Source organism: Physcomitrium patens, chromosome 5, assembly GCF_059467195.1.
Source record: "Physcomitrium patens ecotype Gransden chromosome 5, ASM5946719v1, whole genome shotgun sequence".
NCBI classification, from domain to species: Eukaryota; Viridiplantae; Streptophyta; class Bryopsida; order Funariales; family Funariaceae; genus Physcomitrium; species Physcomitrium patens.
In genome coordinates, this window is record NC_143414.1 from 11,873,454 (window position 1) to 11,893,103 (window position 19,650).

At 40.5% G+C, this 19,650-nt stretch overlaps 3 protein-coding genes across 7 annotated transcripts; 2 read left to right on the forward strand and 1 right to left on the reverse strand.

Annotated features, from left to right (window-relative positions):
• The first annotated feature begins 395 nt into the window (after positions 1 to 395).
• LOC112282845 (uncharacterized) lies at positions 396 to 5,608 on the forward strand. 2 transcript variants are annotated; one of them, XM_090250524.1, is made up of 10 exons: positions 396 to 512; positions 763 to 1,214; positions 1,702 to 1,797; positions 2,292 to 2,402; positions 2,555 to 2,864; positions 2,993 to 3,083; positions 3,271 to 3,631; positions 4,086 to 4,234; positions 4,335 to 4,719; positions 5,002 to 5,608. In XM_090250524.1, exons 2-10 carry the CDS (start codon positions 927 to 929, stop codon positions 5,140 to 5,142), a joined length of 1,932 nt encoding a protein of 643 aa, XP_090106650.1. In that variant the 5' UTR covers positions 396 to 512; positions 763 to 926; the 3' UTR covers positions 5,143 to 5,608. The 2 variants fall into 2 exon arrangements, with proteins under 2 accessions (XP_090106650.1, XP_024376697.1); XM_024520929.3 differs by having other exon boundaries at positions 487 to 551.
• Positions 5,609 to 6,652: 1,044 nt separating this feature from the next.
• On the reverse strand, positions 6,653 to 11,671 carry LOC112281999 (T-complex protein 1 subunit beta). 2 transcript variants are annotated; one of them, XM_024519076.3, is made up of 11 exons: positions 11,532 to 11,671; positions 10,623 to 10,676; positions 10,205 to 10,270; positions 9,740 to 9,851; positions 9,332 to 9,460; positions 9,055 to 9,126; positions 8,786 to 8,901; positions 8,489 to 8,565; positions 7,892 to 8,377; positions 7,399 to 7,714; positions 6,653 to 7,283 (listed from the first exon to the last, which is right to left on the reverse strand). In XM_024519076.3, exons 1-11 carry the CDS (start codon positions 11,541 to 11,543, stop codon positions 7,137 to 7,139), a joined length of 1,587 nt encoding a protein of 528 aa, XP_024374844.1. In that variant the 5' UTR covers positions 11,544 to 11,671; the 3' UTR covers positions 6,653 to 7,136. The 2 variants fall into 2 exon arrangements, with proteins under 2 accessions (XP_024374844.1, XP_024374845.1); XM_024519077.3 differs by lacking the exon at positions 11,532 to 11,671 and adding an exon at positions 11,023 to 11,181.
• A 1,100-nt stretch (positions 11,672 to 12,771) lies between these two features.
• On the forward strand, positions 12,772 to 19,152 carry LOC112282001 (glutathione reductase, cytosolic). Of its 3 annotated transcripts, none has more exons than XM_024519079.3 (17): positions 12,772 to 13,215; positions 14,241 to 14,409; positions 14,547 to 14,611; positions 14,892 to 14,961; positions 15,130 to 15,201; positions 15,322 to 15,525; positions 15,689 to 15,762; positions 16,108 to 16,191; positions 16,406 to 16,493; positions 16,675 to 16,756; positions 16,978 to 17,051; positions 17,132 to 17,239; positions 17,409 to 17,473; positions 17,695 to 17,808; positions 17,928 to 18,027; positions 18,214 to 18,267; positions 18,575 to 19,152. In XM_024519079.3, the coding sequence occupies exons 2-17, from the start codon at positions 14,260 to 14,262 to the stop codon at positions 18,665 to 18,667; spliced, it is 1,497 nt and encodes a 498-aa protein (XP_024374847.1). In that variant the 5' UTR covers positions 12,772 to 13,215; positions 14,241 to 14,259; the 3' UTR covers positions 18,668 to 19,152. The 3 variants fall into 3 exon arrangements, with proteins under 3 accessions (XP_024374847.1, XP_024374846.1, XP_073390259.1); XM_024519078.3 differs by having other exon boundaries at positions 12,772 to 12,881; XM_073534158.2 differs by having other exon boundaries at positions 12,991 to 13,720.
• Positions 19,153 to 19,650: the final 498 nt, after the last annotated feature.

Below are 19,650 nucleotides of genomic sequence, written 5' to 3' on the forward strand. Positions count from 1 at the left end.
ACATATATATTTTTACATATACATATATTTTTTTACATATACATATATTTTTTTTTCCATCAACTAAATTCATAAAGCAATCCTCTATTAGAATATGTTAGTTAATCACCAAATCCATGAAATCAATCAATTACAAATCAACATAGGTCAACTAGGCGCGGTGGTCAAGCATACCCTAAATCAGGAATTCATGGTTTAACGCTATAACCGCAACCGACCTGCTTTCGTATCCTAATTCCGTGTCCCAGGATCGCAACATGCAATGGACCCCGAATAAACAGACTCACGAACGGACCGACATACAGACGAACGAGAAAAGGATGAACGAACGAAGAAGGCGATTGAACGAACGAACAAACGAACCGAAAATAACGGACGGACGGACGGAGGGAGCTGTCTTTTCCAGCCGCGAAAGGCAGCTGCCTCCAAAATTTCCCTTTCCCTTCTCGTTTCCTTGTTTCCCACGAAGTATGCCTGACATGCTGCTTTCTTTCTACCCCGCTTCTTCTCAGGTATTCATTCCCCGCCTCCTTCTCGCAGCTGGCCCACTGGTTCGTGCTTGTGTCATTGTGCTCCTTGTTGGGAATTTTTTGTATGTTTGAGAATTGTTGTCGTGGGTGCATTCTCAATTTTGTGGGTTTGGAATAGATTGTGTGGGAGGTTTAGGGTTTTGGAGCATGAAGGAGTGCTTGCCAGGAGGTTGGAAGCGGTGGAGGATGTGGATGAGTTCATAAATGTGTTTTCGTGTTGGATTTTTCGCAGGAGTTGGTGGTGGGATATGGACTGAAGAAGTTTCCTGAATAGCTGTAGAGGATTTTTTTTGTTGTGATGCGCATTTGAGGCATCTTTTTGAGGGACAAGAGGAGCTTCTACTTTTTAGTTTTATTTTGTCTAGTTTTATTTTGTTTGGGAGAGTATTGGGAACGATGGCAAGTAGTGCATTAATGAAGGTGGCTAGCTCAGCTGGTGCGATCGCGTCGGCCTCGTATGTGCTTGCCTGTAATCCTGCCTCTGCTGACAAAAGACTCGATTCCGGATCTCTGTTCGGCGCATCATCCTCTGCTGCTCCGGCTCCCGCGACACCCACTCCAGTGAAAGAGGAAAAACCTCGCAATGATGCTCCGCGCACATCCGCCGCTGGGTTCGACCCAGAGGCATTGGAGAGAGGTGCCAAAGCACTTCGGGAAATTAATGCCTCTAATCATGCCAAAAAGGTGAATTAGTTGCTCCAGAAATTTGATTGTTTCCCCCTTTTTTTTCTCTTTCTTTGAAAAAAAATAAATTACGCTGCGGTCAATTTTGAACGAATCCCCACTTTCGATAGTGTTTTTTGAGGACAATCCTCTGCATGTTCATGTCGAGCACCCAAGTCGATGAATGATTCTTCAGGAGCCTATGTTTGTTCCACTTTCGTAGCGGGTCCATGTTAAACCCTAGTGAGGGTTTAAGCCCCTTTCTTGTATGTCACAGAGATTAAACCCTTGGTAGGGTTTAAGGCTACTGGAATCGCAGGGGTGGCTTTGTATAACTCCTTTTAGGATTGTGACTAGATATCACTTTGCCCTCGAGTATCATGCTCATTGTACACGGAAAATAATTAGTGACAAAAAATTTCGCCAGGATTGGGAGATGTCTATTATCTCTCCAGTCTGTGCTTGATGATCACGTGCATTATCAAAGCTGATGCTATGTTCTTTGCAGGTTTTTGAGTTGATGAAGAAACAGGAAGAGACTCGGCAAATAGAGGAAAATGCTCGTAGAGCCGAATATCAAGCCATGCAAGCTCAACACGAGACGGTATTTCGCGTCCTCCATCAAGCTTGTAACTCAATTAACGATGATGATTATAGTTTGTAGAGTCAACCTGAATCCAACGCGCTTGTCAACAATGATATTATTCATGAGTGTATGTTTTCTTGAGGAGGACTGAAGAAAGGCAAAGTAGACGATTTCCAGAATTGCTATGATAGAGTGCTTGTCATGGAACAGCAACTGACGTCCTATCTAGTGCATATCAACGTTGAGTATGATAGCAGTTTAGAGTTCAGAATAACATGAAGTGAATACGAAGATGTTCAATTTTAGAGAGAACATATAGATTTTCAGTGATATCCTTGTCCTTATTGTTAGAAGAGCTGATTTATTTAGTTCCGTATCACAGCTGTGTATTTTAATGCTGAATTTGAATTTTTTTAAATAAGGGTCTTAGCTTGACTAGTTGCAAGAATGTGACGCTTTGAGTATTCTCAAACATTCACCGCTCAAAAAGTTTGCTCTATTCCGTTGCGTAGGAGAGACAAAGGGTAATATATGAGGAGCAAAAGAAATTGTTACAGCAGACAGCCCAGAACAAGGCCCAGTTGGCTCGATATGAAGATGAACTTACACGCAAGCGGATGCAGGTAAGTACTCTTATTTGTAATCTATAAAGCATCAGTTTTACAGGAAAGAAGTTTCAAGTGCGTTCATATTGCTGTACTTCCACTGTTGTGGGACGAAGCCTGTTTTTGGTCAAGACATTTGTTTCTAATCACCTTTTTTTACTGCTTTTCAGAGTGAACATGAGGCAAATAGGCAACGAAATCAAGAATTAGTGAGGATGCAGGAAGAGGCAGCATTGCGACAGGAACAGATTCGAAGGAACACAGAAGAACAGATTCAAGCACAGAGGCGTCAAACAGAAAAGGAGATGGCTGAAATTGAGAGGGAAACCATTCGAGTGAAGGCAATGGCAGAGGCTGAAGGGCGAGCTCATGAGGCTAAGATGGCTGAGGACGTGAACAGAAGACTTCTGGTCGAGCGTGCTAACATGGAGAAGGACAAGTGGCTAGCTGCTATTAATACCACATTCAGTCATATTGGAGGTAATAATATCATCTTCGTTCGATTCTTGTTGGTTTCTATTCTGTATTGTTTGGATCAGAGTGCGATTGTCTATGTCTCTATTCTCACTTGATGTGGGAAGTAATATCGTGTCTTTCTGTGGTTGCAGGCGGAATATACGCAATACTGACAGATCAGAACAAGCTTGTCGTTGCCGTTGGAGGAGCAACTGCCTTGGCAGCGGGAGTATATACTACCAGGTCTGACTCTGCTTCTATCGCTTTTTTTTCAAATATTTGTTTCAGTCTCCGATTAGATGGGATGACATTCGTCACTACAGACTTTTGTACAGTAGTTTCATTCTGGTATGCACACGATTTGGCGATTTTCCAACCAGACACCGATTGCTTTCATAAACACAGCGCATGACGTCTTGCCCTTTTTCAGGGAGGGGGCCCGTGTATTGTGGAGCCACATTGATCGAATACTAGGGCAACCGTCTTTGGTTAGAGAATCATCACGAGGCAAATACCCTTGGTCAAATATTATAAAACGTAAAAATAGTTCTCTTTCAGGAGCCGGTGGCACCCCAGCTGTTGGTGGGGCTGCTGAAAGGACACAGGCTATGAAGACTGGGCAAGGGTTTGGAGATGTGGTCCTTCATCCATCATTACATAGCAGGATCCGACAGCTAGCTTCAGTAACAGCCAACACTAAACAACATGCAGCTCCTTACCGCAATATGCTTTTCCATGGGCCTCCAGGAACTGGCAAGACCATGGCAGCTAAAATACTTGCTCAAGAATCGGTAAGTTTCATGTTATGGATTTCGTGTTCTTTGAGCCCTGCGTAAGATCTTCGTTTTTCTTTTTTTTCTTTTTTTTTCAATCCAGGTACGAAACATGACCGATTATTCCTTAGGAAATCAAGTTTTCTCAAACTTCCGATGTATTCGGTGTTACTTTCAACTTCCACTGTCGCTTTATACCTTGTATAGCATTACGTGTATCAGTTTGTTGTTGATTGAATGTATGACATATAAACTGCCAATTTCGGACTTGTATCCTTGCTTGAAAGTTCTCTGGTTAGTCGACAAGTAGAGCTATTTTTTTGTGCTGCAACCAGTGAATTTGATTTATCAGGTAAGCAAGATTTTTTTTGATGTGATGGCAGTTTTGTTAGTATTGCTGATTGTTAAAGGCTCCGACTGCATTGCATTAAATGACATTAATTTCACATGATGATTAATGTTGAGTGTTCAGGGCTTGGATTATGCATTGATGACTGGTGGTGACGTAGCTCCACTGGGTGCTGATGCTGTTACTAAGATCCATGAGCTCTTCAATTGGGCTGGCCGAAGCAATAAGGGTCTTCTACTGTTTATCGATGAAGCTGATGCATTTTTGTGCCAGTAAGTCTCCTTTCAACGCCAACTTGTAACATTGTTTGTGTTCTGTGCCCCGCATCCGTTCCTGGGCTTTATGAGAATTTAATCATAGTGAGTGATGCAGGCGGAACAAGACAAACATGAGTGAGTCCCAGCGTAGTGCTTTGAACGCATTGCTCTATCGCACCGGAGATCAATCACGAGATATAGTCATGGTGCTTGCTACTAATCGACCAAGTGATCTGGATTCAGCTGTGCTGGATCGTGTTGACGAGGCTTTGGAATTTCCACTTCCTGGTGAAGAAGAGCGCCTCAAACTTCTAAAGTTATATCTAGAGAAATACATTGCTCAAGCGGGGAATTTCTCTCGGGGTTGGCGGAGCTGGTTACGAGGCCAACAAGACAAAATTGAGATAAAGGGGATTACAGAAGAGGTCTTGAGGGAGGCTGCTGAAAAGACTGAGGGATTCTCCGGTCGTGAGATTGCTAAGTTGATGGCCAGTGTTCAGGTAGCACTTTGCACATACATATTTGATGCAACTAAAAACAATTTGAAAATTTCCTAGAGTCTAATTTTAATTCTAATAATTGCATATTTCCTTCATGAATATAACCTCAATTCTTCTCGCAAATACCAAGTTCCCTGGCTTAACAGGCATGGATTGTACCTGTCCGTGTTTTTCCCGCCTTTGTTGGTTCGAGATTCTTGCCTGAAACCCTATCTTTGAGTTTCTCACTTTTTGGAAGTGGTTTCTACCTGGATTAAGGCTTCTTCCATATGACTTGTGCAGGGTGCTGTTTATGGAAGCCAGAGCAGCGTTCTGGATGCAGATACGTTCAGGGAGGTAGTTGACTATAAGGTTGCTGAGCACAGACAGCGACGTGTGCTGACAGGAAAGGACGAAGAGGGATTGAAGGGTTTATTGTATTAGAAATGTTCGCATATCTGCCACTTTCCATTACTCGGCTTTTATACAGATGAGGTGGTATGACATCTCACTGAGAATCTCTGTGGCAAAAGGCATCATGCATTGGGTATGGAAAAGAGTTGGGATTCTAGTCCAAGTGCAAATTCGTTTTTGCAGATTTGCATGCGGGCTTTCTTGCAGAGAGGAAGTAGTTTATCGCATTGGTGGGGTAGTCCAGCAAGCCTCCCAGAGGATGTAGTTTCAGTTTCAAGTAGACACATTCATTTGTGAGACTTGACAGGGAAAGCTCAAAGTTTCCATCAAACTGACCAAATCCACCTAGTTTCACATTATTTATGCTAGTTTCGAAGTACTTTAGCGTAGAATTTTTTGCCATCTGTCATGAGGCCAACAAGTTATGTTGAAGAGTCAATTATTCCTTCTCGGTATGTAATATGAGGCTACATGCCAGATTGATTGCTGCGGACCATTTGATTTATCATATATATGGTTTTCAATCGTTTTCATCACGAAGTTCGAACTCAGATGCCATGCATTTTTAAACAATTGCAAAAAAGAACATCAAGAATTGTGCTTGTATTAAAACTGGGATAAAATCTTAGTTCAGAAAGTTGTTCGATATATATTCCTCCATATTGAACAAAAATGGAATTGACCGTAGTATTAGTGTTATTGTGCAATTAAGTGAGCCGATTGGTTTCCCTTAAACACTTGGAAATTAACTTAACAGATTTATAAATTCTCTATTTCTTAAACATGGTTCATATAACTTCTTAAAATAAAATACAATTACTGAATATTCTATTAAATAACATTTGGGTTACATGCAAAAATAGCTGTTCTATGAGAACAATTAGAATATCTAAGCATCTTATTTCCACTCCAAACAAGCACATATTGAAATAATAACCTAATTCAAACTAGTTCTTATGAGCATGCAATTTTTAAAGTTTTGTCGAGGATTTGAGAAACATTTAATATTAAAAGAATCAGTATTTCAAAATGAAATTTTCTCAATGACATAATTTTTTCAATGATAATAGTTGAGACTGTGCACTTCAAATGGAAGTTTTCTGTTTAAATTTATTTTAGAAGAAATTCTTCACAATAACTGCAGGTCAGAGTATACGTAACTAATTTAACAGCAGGATCCTTCACGTTTTTTTTTGTATTGATGTGCACATTGACTTGATTCAGATCTCTTGAATATGTAATAAGAATTTAAAAAAAATCGAGTTTGATTAACTAGCAAAGACACTGAATGTAAGTCTACACAAGAACTGATTGCCCGGGTTGGTTTTGGCAACCTCATGAGAGTCAGTAAAACTTCATAATTTCTTGTTGGTTTTCACACAGTATTGAAATACTTTGTGTATTAAATACACTTCAAAAGTTTGAACTACAGAGGTTGGCTTTTAAGTGCATAGTGAAAGAAGAACTAAATTTCAGGCACTATTAAACTACGATTAGAAGGACAAATACACATCTTAAATTTACTCTGACAACAAATATAGACGAGCAAATACGCATGTTGTGAAGTACACAACCCAACTGGACTTCGTCCTGCTACTCCAGCGACAAGAGAATGACAACTTTTAACCCACATATATACGAAAAGCTACCCCTCAAAAGAGTGGAGCTAATGTGTTCCTAATACCAGTCACACACTAATTTGTTTAGTTTCAAAATGGGTACCAGATATAGGCAACCTACATGTCCCATGCCTCTAACACAACCTAGTATAGAGATTACTCTTTTGCAGAAATACCTTCTAGTAAGCAGGTAGCATACAGGATCCAACCGAGGCTCACCTAATTTAATTTGTGGAGACAGTATCTACACCTACCCTTGAACACTAAGCTGATGATCAGGCTGATGATGCCAATTCATGATGCACAGGCTTGAAGATGTAGCGTGCGGGAAAAAGATAGTTTGAGTCGTTCAATCCTCAAAATCAATACTCCATTTTTTTGTTTTTTTTAATGTGGTCACAATGCTTACATTCGGTCTTCTCTCTGTCTAGGTGCGCACTTGATAATCTCGTCCACGCGCAGGATCATTTCGGAGGCTTCAGTAGCAGACATTAGAACCGCCTGCTTCACCTTGAATGCCTCATAGATGCCAAGCTTCTCCATATCTCCTACCTACGGACAAGATTAGAATGAGTGTTCGGTAATGTAATATTTTGGGAGACAAATCTAGCGTTTTCAAAACAAATTTGAACTAAGTTCAAGACAATACAATGCTTTGGTGCTGTACCTTTCCAGATATGATGTCAATGCCGGACCTACAACCATCTGCTGAGTGAGCTGCACGTAATTGGGAGACCAGATCCGCACTGTCTAATCCAGCGTTGTCTGCAATGATGGTAGGAATGGCTCGCAAAGCAGTCGCAAAAGCATCAATAGCAAGCGACTTCTTCCCTGGGGTTTTACGCCCAAGTTCCTCCACACGTCTAGACATTAAAAACTCTGGCCATCCACCACCCCAGATGACACGGCTATCCTGAACTGTCTGAACCAGTACGCAGAGTGCGTCATGAAGTGACCGCTCAGCTTCATCCAACACATGTGAACTGCCAAAGGAACACCACATAACAAAGAAGATTGTCATGATCGGATTTCAAACACAAGTTCAAAATAGTGAAAGGATTATTTACATAAAACAAATAGAATAAAGGCCAAGTAAGACACATACTTCCTTACGAAATACAATACCAATAAATGAATGAGACCATGCGGGAGGTGCTAACCTGGCACCACGTAGGACAATGGTACAAGCCCGCCCCATTGCAACACCTGAAAAATGGATAAGTTTGTCTTCACCAATCATGATCTCTTCAATTAATTTACAATGACCCAGCTTAACATTCTCGGGATCATTAAATGTTGAGGTAATTTCGCCTCCTGTCACGAGTGCCAAGCGTTCAATACCATCGAAGTCAGCATGCTCGATAGCCATGATCCCTGCATCTGCGAAGAGCTCCTCCGGGTAGTTGTAAATGAGTTGTCTGTTGACGAAACAATTAATGCCATGCCCTATAATTTTATCAACCTTATTTCTCATCTTGATTTTTTCAGCTGCCTCGATATCCGCCACTTTTGACATGGAGTCCACACGCACACGTGCACCATAAATTTTGACCTTGTCAGTATCCATGGCAGTATTAGCCACAAGAATTTTGGCATTTTCAATCCGTTTGGGTTGACCGACTCCGATCTTCTTGTCCAGAATAAACCTGGAACCCCAGGATTCCAAATTTAGTCACTAAGAGAGAAAATCGAGTATAAATGCTGGTAGATACAAGCTTCTTAGAGGTAGCCAAGAAGAATTTGATTCATTAACCTACCCCTCGTCCAAAAAGGAATCCTTCAGTGCTCCGCCACATTTCTTAATGATCTGAATGGCCTCCATATTTGAACTGCCCTGCATCCATTAATCGCCATTTGCTTCAGCATGGGCAATTAGAAAACACGGCCAAAAGGAAATTCGTAGAAAATGCCATCAGTAATACAAAGAACGATGCAATAAGCTGGCCACATAAATAACGCAAAAATCTCAAACAACTTCCAGAATGAGTAGTAACTTATAGGCAAATTATAGACAGAATTTTCAACACCGGAGATTTACACATACGAGTATGTACCTTGAGTCTAAGTACAGCATCAACAGCAAGATTAGCAAAATGTACTTTGTCCTGTGATAGAATTTTGGAGCTCAGCGTCGTCATAGCAATGTTAACAAGGTCAGACCTGAATTTCTCTACAGCATATTCACACATTCAGTAATTAAAAAAATCAATGCTTTTCAGCTTTGACAAAAACAATCACTCCCTATCATAATTTGCAAATAATAATAATAATAAGATAAAAAAACTCAACTCGAGTAATCGAAGAATAAGCGTTTGTGAAGTACCAAAGTCATCTCTGTTGTCACGAACAGCAGCTTCTAAAGCACTACGTGCAGCCTCAGCAGCCATGCGATATCCTGCACATATGAAAAATATGAAAATGAGATAAATATGAAGCACTAGGAACAAGTCTTTTTTAAACATTACAAATAGTACAACATTACGAAATAAAAAATGGTTTCTAAGTAGACAAAACGATTACATGGAATTTACACACACACAAAAATATATATATATATATATACGCACAGGGTTCACATTTCATGAAGATGTTCTGCATACCGGCGATAATGGTCATTGGGTGAATCTTGAGAGCGACCAACTTCTCTGCCTCTCTTAGCAACTCCCCCGCCAAGACTACCACAGATGTTGTACCATCTCCAACCTCATCATCTTGGACCTTGGAAATATCTGCCAAATACGAACAGAGAGCACAGCCGCTCGTCGTATCAACCACGCAGCTCACAAGCATACCAACTGATGATGTAAAGAAAATTCCTTTACAATTATGACAGGTAAGATGCTTGCATCAAGGAATCCCTGAGGATTTCCAAAGTCCTTATAGCGCACGCTGCGTTTCCTCGCAGAAAATAGATGAAATCCTGTCAGACTAAATAAACATAACAGCGATTCACTAGTAACAATGTAGTTCAGTTGGGTCAAAAAAAAGCATGCCCAAAGATAACGCACCAACAAGGACTTTGGCAGCGGGGTTATCAACGTGTAGCGACTTCAATATAGTGGCTCCATCATTCGTAACCGTCACGCTGTGGCCGCGACCAGTAGATTGAAGAATTTTATCCTGCACAAAAGCAAATGATATACACATTTTTGTTGTGAAATCAAAGCGCATGTGAAGTTGATCGCAGAAGCTTGCAAAAGTTGAGGCACTTCAACCTGTATATCCTATGAATTGTTGTCGCCATCAACAAAGAACAAAGAAGATTCTGCAAGCGATGATTATCCTCGTAACTATCCTGGCATGCACTAGATCTCAGATTTGTAAACTAGATGTGAAAAGTGACTGTTGGTCAGAATATTAATAAACCTCAATTAACATCTAGTGCATGATACACTTCATTTCAAATCCATCATCCAAAACCTATCCTTTTACATAGCATTACACATGTAATCAAAACAAGGATTGGAGCGCACCATTCCCTTAGGTCCAAGGGTGCTTTTGACAAGGTCTGCTATTGCCATTGCACCAATAAAGGAAGCCTGCAAGAAAACAGGAAGCAATCATCCGCAAGTTCGTAAGATTTAAAAAGTGAAGCGACAATTTCAGTATGGTGTGCGGAATTCAAAAAGAAAACGCCTACTCGTCTGAACTGTGTTATTGATATTTAGATCAAAAGAAAAAACACCACCTTGTGGGCAAAAAGGATAGATAGAAGAATGACATAAATTTCTCTACAGGTTGGAATGAAGGGGTTGGAAATGAGAGCGCCTAATGAACCTATGATAACGTTCTGCAACAATAGAGTAGATGTTGGCTTCAGCTGCTGAGAAGTTGATTTTCCAGAGAGTGCATAATGTTAATACAGTTAATTAGCGGAGGATCGCAACATACCATCCTTGCTCTCTCGCCTTTTTCTTCCATGGCGTCTGCCTTGATCAACTCCCCCTGCAAAGCATTGGACAGGTTGATGATTAAGGTAGGATATAAGCCCTGCTGCATAAATGTTGTCGCAGAAGCTTCTGTCTTTGAAAGAAATCAATACATAGGTAACTTAACTATACAAGAAATGATTAAAGCCGATTGAGTTGCAAATGAACAGGCTGAACTGCTGATTCCTAAAACCAAAAAACTCCAAACACCATGAATCGCGTGTCAAAAATAAGACAACACAAATGCTGTGCTGAGTTCACCCCAAGAAACGAATAGCAAGCTCCAGGTGTGCTACGCAACAAACTAGCTGTCTACAATGAAGGCATTTCAGCCAGTTAAAGTTAACGTGCTACAATCTCACCGATCTAAATCACCGTGGAAAATAATAGCTCCGAGAACTATCATGCTCCACAATCTCTCAATGTGCGCTATCTCTACGCAGATTGCATTGCGTTGGACATGGGAAAGTAAACCAATCCATCCAAGTATACACAAACGCCACGCCACGCCACGCGCGACATCATCTCACTCTCGCTCCCACTCATTCTCGTATCCACTATAAATCATCTCTCTGAAACGCCAATACATGAAAAAAAAAAAAAAAAAAAAAAAAAAAAAAAATCACCAGGACTGTATTTCGACATTACGAGGCGCGTTTTCGATTCCAAACGAACAGAAAATTTCCTCATTCATTCGAAACGCACATATCCACCATCGCACACAACCAGGGACAAGACATGGCTCCTCACAACCCTACACCAAAGCCCGAATGGAAAGAGGAGGAGACACGTCGAGGGAAATGACGACAGAAGTTACGAATGAAGGCCAAATTGAAAGGCAAAACGAGATCGGAATAGAAGAAGACGGTACCGTGGTGGCCATGGTGGAAGAAGAAATGGATCACGGAAAGTGTGGGGAAGAGCGCGCACGATCGAAGAGGCCACACACACACACAAGCTTCTTCTTCTTCACAAGCTCGGGTTCCTAAAGCCTTTCTTCCAGAAACACCCTCGCGCGAGGTCATTCATTCAGGGTTTTAGGTTTAAGCCACCTCGGATTTACTGTTCATCCATGCAGTACCAACTGATGTATAGTTTTTCATTCATCTGTTTTAGATATTTCATGGGCTGTTTGAATTAGATACCAATTCATGAACTCTATGATTTGATTAATATAATGGCTCTTGATTGTTATATTGTTCAGACCGTTTGATGTAGGAAAAACTACTCTAAAATGATAAAAAGTATAAATACTTTTGCCTAGATTTCTTAAAATGTTCTTAAACCCATGTTTTGAGTTAATCGATATATATATATATATATATATATATTTAGGAAACAAGTATTACATGTTTATTATTGTACATAAAGATTTGAAATACATACTAGCTAAAAGTTACAATTCTTGTTTGATACTGGTAATAATAGAAAACATTATTATACATTTCAAAAATGTTTGTTCCATGTCATACACCAAGCCAGTGTGTGTGTGTGTAGAAACATGCACACAATTGCACATTACTTTATCGATACTAGAAGTAAGAAGTAAGTCGATATACTAGAAGTAAGTCGATAGGTAAAAGATCTTCTTCCAAACTCCAAAAACCGTAGAGAGACAGACCATTAAAATCACCACATTCATTCACTACAACTGTTATCAATTTTTGCACCATTACCAATACAAACACAAATAATATAAGCTCACAATAAGTGGAGAGAATAATATCTAGAAATGAGCGGAGGAGGGCAAGGATTGTTCCTGTTTTTAGAAACAAGTGTTTTTATTAAGGTAAATAAGTAGTGGGTAAGGGAAGAAAAGGAAAGGAAAGGAAGGTGAGGGCTCAACTTCGCTTGCTTGCTTGCTTTGACGTGGTGTGTCTCGATGATGCCAAGAGCTCTCGATGATGCCAAGAGCTCTCGATGATGCCAGAGCACAACAACCAAGCAACGAAGGAATTGCGTGAATCTACTACAAGCAGCAGAGCAGAGCAGATCAGAGCAGATCAGAGCAGGGCCACCTTACAACGAGGGAAACCTCGCACCCATCTTCACAGCACGGGACAAGACAAAACGGGGACAAGAGTAGTAGTAGTAGTAGTCTCACGAATCCTTTTCCCTTGTTTGTTTGTTGCTGGGCCCTCTTCACGCCGCTGCTGCTCTTACTCCTTCCCTCCGTCTCCTCGTCGTCGTGCTCGTGCCCGTGCTCGCTTCGTGTCTCTTGGTAATGTGCTCCATGTGGTCACCGCATATCCACTGAATCCGGCGATCATATTCGCTTTGCTGCGAGTATTTAGAACTATATCACCATCGTAACATTCCTTTCCGAGGCTGTTTTCGTTGCCCCTCTGCCACGTCTGGCTTAAAGGGGGAACACCGCACCTGCTGCTGTCCCACTTCTTCTTTGACACTTGTGTGCTGATCCCTCATCTCAGCTTATTAGCTTCCTCTCCTCGAAGATTACTTCCCTTGTGTTGAGATTATTCCTCGAGAGTGTTTTCTTGCTTTGTGATTGCGTTTCGCGTTCCGGAGTCGGGTTTCTGAGTGCGGGAGCGAAGGTGGGACCTGTCTTGCTGTGTGCTGGGCAGCCAATGTTGTGAGGGATTCCTGTGCGAGTCTCTTCGCGATTTTAGTTCAGTGCTTCCTCTGGATCTTGTTGTCGGGGTATTTGGCGTTGCTTTGTGCGTGGAGGTGGTGGTTTCTGTGCTGAGGATGCGAGCGGAGTGGAGTAGGGGGGTGGTGTGTTTGTTTTTAAATTTTCGCCGTGGGTTGAGAATTTGTTTGTTGACTGTATTTCTTGTTTCGTTTCTCGTCCGAGTTTCTGCTGGTCTTGGTCTGGTTGTTCGTCCGAAGTATCGCATCAAGGATTTTAGGGTGTAGAGAAGTTTGCATTCGAGTTTTTTTTTTTTTTTTTTTTTTTTTTCAAGTTAGTTTCGGCCTACATTGAGCTAGCAAATTCCTCAACCACACACGTATCTTACGTTGCTAGGGTAGGCGGATTAATTGAAAGAGCCCCAGAGTCTCTCCGCTTTCATACAGTTTGTTTTTTCGAAAATTTGCTTAGTAAGCCGCTCTCCGTACCTGAATCTCTCAATTCACGTCCTGAGATAGTTTGTACAGTGTTTTTAACGGGTTCGTCTTTTCGAATTTCATGCGTTTCGCAACTTGCTCTTGGTTTTTGAGCGATTTGAGAAGTACCAGGTTTTGGATTGGACTATCTTGCCGCTAATTTGGGTGTACTCGGGAGGGCTTGAGTTCAGATCCTTGTCATTTCTCAGGAGTTCGTCATCTGTTAGTCGTTTTTTGGTTTACTGTCAGAATGACTACTGGCTGGTTTGAATAGCTAGAGTGACGGGTATTGTCTTAGTGCTCTGATTTACTAAATCGAATGAAGAATTCTCATGGTATCGGGAAAGTGTGCTGACATTGTCGTTCGTGTCTGCCGTCGATATTGAAGTTTTGAACTTCCTGTAGAAGCCTCTCAGTCGTGATCTTCATTCAAATTTCGGGATTGATGCCTGCTTCAACTTTAAATCTGACCGAATGATCATATCCAAAATGGTCTACGTGGCCTCTTTTGCAGTTAGGTGCTGTTGGTCAGGATGCCTCGCACTTTTCCTCAACCTGGGGAACAAGCCTTGCACGATGACAACGGTGAAGGGCCAGTGGAATATGACTATGATCTCTTCGTCATAGGGGCTGGAAGTGGTGGCGTTCGAGCTTCTCGAACTGCTGCTGGTTTTGGGGCAAAAGTATGTGAATGAGTATTTGCAATCGCTTTTATAAACACTTGTAGAATTCTAAGCTCTCATCTTTTTCTGTTTTGGTGAATATCTAAACCACGTCAATGGATATAAACATGAAAGTAGCGTGTGCCTTGGATTATCAGGTTGCCATCTGCGAATTACCATACCATCCAATCAGTTCGGAGTCTGCTGGAGGCATTGGTGGGACGTATGGCCTAATTCCTTATTACTTCCCTTATGTATATGAACACGTGTTTGAAGCTCTCCAGAATCTAGCTTCGTTAGAGCATTGACTTCTCGACTGGCAATGGGATGAAGCTCCACTGCTATTATCATGTGGAGGTATTAGCGTTCATAAGTGGGTATTGTAGGAGTTTTAGCTACCACGTTAACATCTCTAGGGTTTGTATGGAACCGATCTGTTCCTTTGACCGTAGAAATTTACAATGAACGTTACAGTCAGAAATGCTGACTGTTGTTTTTGGCAGTTGCGTGCTGCGTGGATGTGTGCCGAAGAAAATATTGGTGTATGGATCAGCCTTCGGCGGAGAGTTCCAGGTGAGCTCTCACCCTCAGCTGCCATTTGTGGGTAGTCATTATAATTTCAACGCCGAAAGTTTCGGGCACTACCTTATGACATCTCTGCAATGTTGAGCTAAGTGGCAGGCGCAGCATGGTGGTTGAAGGTTTTCAGGCAGTTTATATCATGGGTTTTTTCGTGTGCAGGATGCAAGAGAGTTTGGGTGGAACATAAATGGCGACATCACTTTTGACTGGAAAAGGCTAATTGCAAATAAGGTAAGCAGATTTCAGGATCACGGTTCACGTGCCTTGGATAATCATACTGAATCTGGTAGTACCTCGTGTTAGTATAGTTTATATTAATATTGTGCGCTTTCTATCTATTTTTTTTTGCAGACAAAAGAAATTATTAGGCTGAATGGAGTGTACAAGAGGTTGCTTGCTGGGTCTAAAGTTGACATGTACGAAGGTGGTGGTAAAATCGTTGATCCTCATACAGTGGATGTCGAACAAACTGGTGGAGAAGTGAAGCGATTTACTGCCAAAAAAATCTTGGTTGCTACAGGCGGACGTGCTGTTCCCCTGAATATTCCCGGAAAGGTTACCTTCTGTCTGTGCGAACTGAATTTGTCGCTAAGTAATTAGGATTTTTTTTTTTTTTTTTTTTTTTTTTTCAGGTGTGATGGTCAAATGTTTAAGAGATGCTCTGGATGGATCCGATTTCTCAGATGCCCGTATGCGCATATCGAACCATTGAATGCAGGAATTGGCCATTACGTCTGACGAGGGTTTGAGTTTGGAGGAGTTTCCGAAAAGAGTTGTCATTGCCGGCGGAGGGTATGTGGTCACCTCACCACATTCTTTCTTATGTTAAATAGTTTGTTGATATCACTCACGAAATATGAGTAGTCTATGACCAGTACGAGTTTTTGGATGATATAAAGTTTTCACGTGAATCCTTTGTGTGGGATGTTTTGAATATACTGGCCTTTGTAGACCTATTCTTCCACTAGTTTAACTGGTGCTTATCATTGCTGCAGTAATAAACTTCATGGTATATGTCGAATGCTGCACTATTATGCATTGGTCCTTCAAATTCGCTAAATTTTAATCCAAAGACGGTATATAAGTGGCTTGGGTTAAGAGCTTGCAATTGAATCAGTTCTGCATTTCAATTGCCAGGTATATTGCCGTGGAGTTTGCTGGAATCTACAGTGGAATGGGAGCGAAGGTGGACTTGTTTTACAGGAAGCCCTTACCTCTCACGTAAGTTCAGTTTGGATGCTCACCCGCTCGCTTATAGAGTAGTTGTATAGTTCTTTAGAGGTATTCGCACATGCTTCTTCCAGTTGCTGTAGATTATTATCGGTGAATGATTCCGATGTTCTTTTGTTTATGGTGCTTCTATGGATACGTAGCTGTTGGATGCAACTAGTCTCTCTCATCATCTAATTAAATATATATTTTTTGAATAAAACAGTGGATTTGATGAAGAGATGAGAGAAGTTGTAGCAAGAAACCTTGAGAATCGAGGCATTAAATGCCATCCTGAAACAAATCTCACGAAGGTTTGTGCCATCTCAACTTACCGTATATGTTCTTCCCGTCTGGCAAATATTGCTGTAAACCAAGCTCTCAAATTTTACGGCGTATGAGCTTTTTACTCTCGTCTAGAACATGGAAAATAAAATTTTCGAATCATCTGATTGTGGTTTTGAAAATTTGGTGCTGTGTCTTCACCACTCGCAGCTGGAGAAGGTGGCAGGTGGAATTAAGGTCACCGTTGACAACGGTGAAGAACACGAAGTCGATGCTGTCATGTTTGCGACAGGTAAAATGCTGATATGTGCTATGAAGAGTATCACTGAACACAAGCCAATTTTGTTCGATTTACTATTATCAGTTAACGATGCTAAGGAACTGAAACCTAGACATATTGAAACCAGTTTAAACTCTAATTTTTTTTGTTTGTTGAGGCTGAATTTGGCTAGTTTATGCAGCTTTCTTTTTACTGGATATTAACCGTTGGTTACATCGCCGTGATTCGCGAAGGTAGAAAGCCTTCAACTAAAAACATCGGATTGGAGGATGTTGGTGTGGAGTTAGATAAGACTGGTGCAATCAAGGTGAGCATCAATGTCTGGATTTCGATGATATGTCATTTAATTAATCTCATCGTTACTCACAAGTTCATCCGTGCATACAGGTGAATGAATATTCTCAAACAAATGTGCCTAGCATTTGGGCCATTGGAGATGTCACTAACCGGATCAACCTCACGCCAGTTGCACTTATGGAGGGCACGTGTTTTGCCGTAAGTCTCTCTGGTCTTGGCCATTCTTTTACGAAACCACATCATGGTCTTGTTATCAGGTCCAGCATGTGATTCTACCAGCACGTATTGTAGTTTGGAGTTGTGAATCGCAGTTCTACAAGTATGTATATGAATCTTGAATGACTAGCTGTTTGTGCTGGTTGACCAGAAAACAGAATTCGGTGGAAAACCAATGAAGCCAGACTATGAGAACGTTGCCAGTGCGGTGTTCTGGTAAGTACTGCCTATGTATGTATATAAAAATATGGTGTTGCTTACGTTTGTTATTACCACGTGTCACTCAAATTCTGCTTGGTAGTTGCAAACTGGGACATCTAAAACAACAATTAACAGCATGCTGATAATAACAGTACATATTGCTTCGACTTCATTACTTGAACCTTTTTTTTGAGTGCCGTTTTTATTACTGACCTGACTATCTTCGACTCTGCCAGCCAACCACCCTTGTCAGTCGTAGGCCTGACTGAGGACAAAGCTGTGAAACAAGCGAAGAATGATATACTTGTCTTCACCTCCTCGTTCAATCCCATGAAAAATACTATTTCTGGGTAAGTGTGTATCTGTGGCAACACTTGAAACGTGCGCAGAGATTGTACAAATCTCTGATTTACAAAATCATTCAAACGATTTCCATGCATGACAATTTTTGGTTGGAACGTTTTCACAGGCGAGTAGAGAAAACATTCATGAAGTTAATTGTTGATGCCGTTACCGATAAAGTTCTTGGTGCTGGAATGGTGGGTCCTGATGCTGCGGAGATCATGCAGGTATGTTAATGTTTATGCCACTTTTTGATTGCGTCAGTAAGAATTATTTTCATTTTCAAGTTTTATTTATTTATTTATTCTAGAAACTGAGACGCTGAAGTGACTTAATTCTGAATTCAGTGGTTGTGCCTATTAGTTGCAATGGTCTTTTGGGTGTTATATTGAGTAGTTTTCGTTTGAATGCAGGGTGTTGCCATTGCTCTTAAATGTGGCGCTACGAAGGCTCAGTTCGATGCAACGGTAAGGCTTACTGCCAAGTTCAACTATGATATTATGTATCGTTACTTGTATTCTCGTCGGACTTGAGAATACGAGCGTGAATATATATATATATATATATATATATATGTCTACACTATCATATGCATCATTGAGCTGTATCAACAGGATTTCTAGGTTCAGAAGTTGTCTGCTTCTGGTGACGGTTGTTCTCTGTAAACTACGTCTTCGATAAATCCTCAAATCATTTTGTTTTGGCCATTACATGTGTTTGAATGTCAGATTAAGGAGTATAATATTGATTTCCTATTGTCGTGTACCTTTTCAGGTTGGTATTCATCCGACAGCTGCTGAGGAGTTGGTGACAATGCGAACGGCCACAAGAAGAGTCACCCCCAAAGGGGAAGTTCTCAAGGTGTAGATATGAAAGGCGATGTTGATAATGGTCAAGGGTTTCCTTCTCCTGCATTTCAAGCAAGAATTTTTATGTTTGAGCTCCCCACCGTATAGTGTTCCTTCTCGATTACTCCATTGATCTAATGGGAGAGTGAGAACAGATCATTCCTTTATAATTTCACGTTGTTACAGAGCTGCTATTATGCTCCCTTGATTATGGGCGGCTTAAAAGCAAATGAAGCTCAGTATTTGCTTTGGTTCGCCTTGCTCCTGATCTTAGATAAAATATGTTACTTTTTCCAGTATGTGTTGGAGGTGGTCTCATATTTACCATTTTGTCAAGAACTAGAGTTGAACTTTCTTATCACTTTCGTTTTAGTGAAGCGAGTTTATTTGAAAAGGAGTATATAATCTATCAAACTTCATTATATTATTTTTTAAAAGGATACAATTTATTTAGGATTTTACTACAAAAACGCATTTTAAATTTGATTATTACTTTGACACCAATCTATTTATGTTTCTACTTTTTTTTGTTCATATCTTAAATACTACCATCCATTAAATATAATTGTAGTTATACTTAAATTTTCAAAACCTTCTATGGTGTTAGTGAAACCTTTAGAAGAGTGTTTTTGCCTATTAGAATTTGTTGTAGTCTTTTAACCTTTTGTAACCTTCTGTAATCCTATATGTATGAAAAAAATATAACAGATGCATTTTGTGACACTAAATAATAATAAAATAGTGATTAGGAATACAAAAATATTATTAAGTAATGTAATTTATTGCAAACATATGTACAAAACAAATATCGATTAAAACATCAATCTCTACCATTGTTTCTAATTATTTAGTAACCGATTATTTGATTCATTTACATAAGAATATTATCTTTTCATCTTATAAAAAAATATCCTCAGCCGTGCATGCATGAAACTTTTATGAGACATTGACTATTTAGGCTTAAAAAAGCGTTCACAAAGAATAGAATTGAAAATAACGATC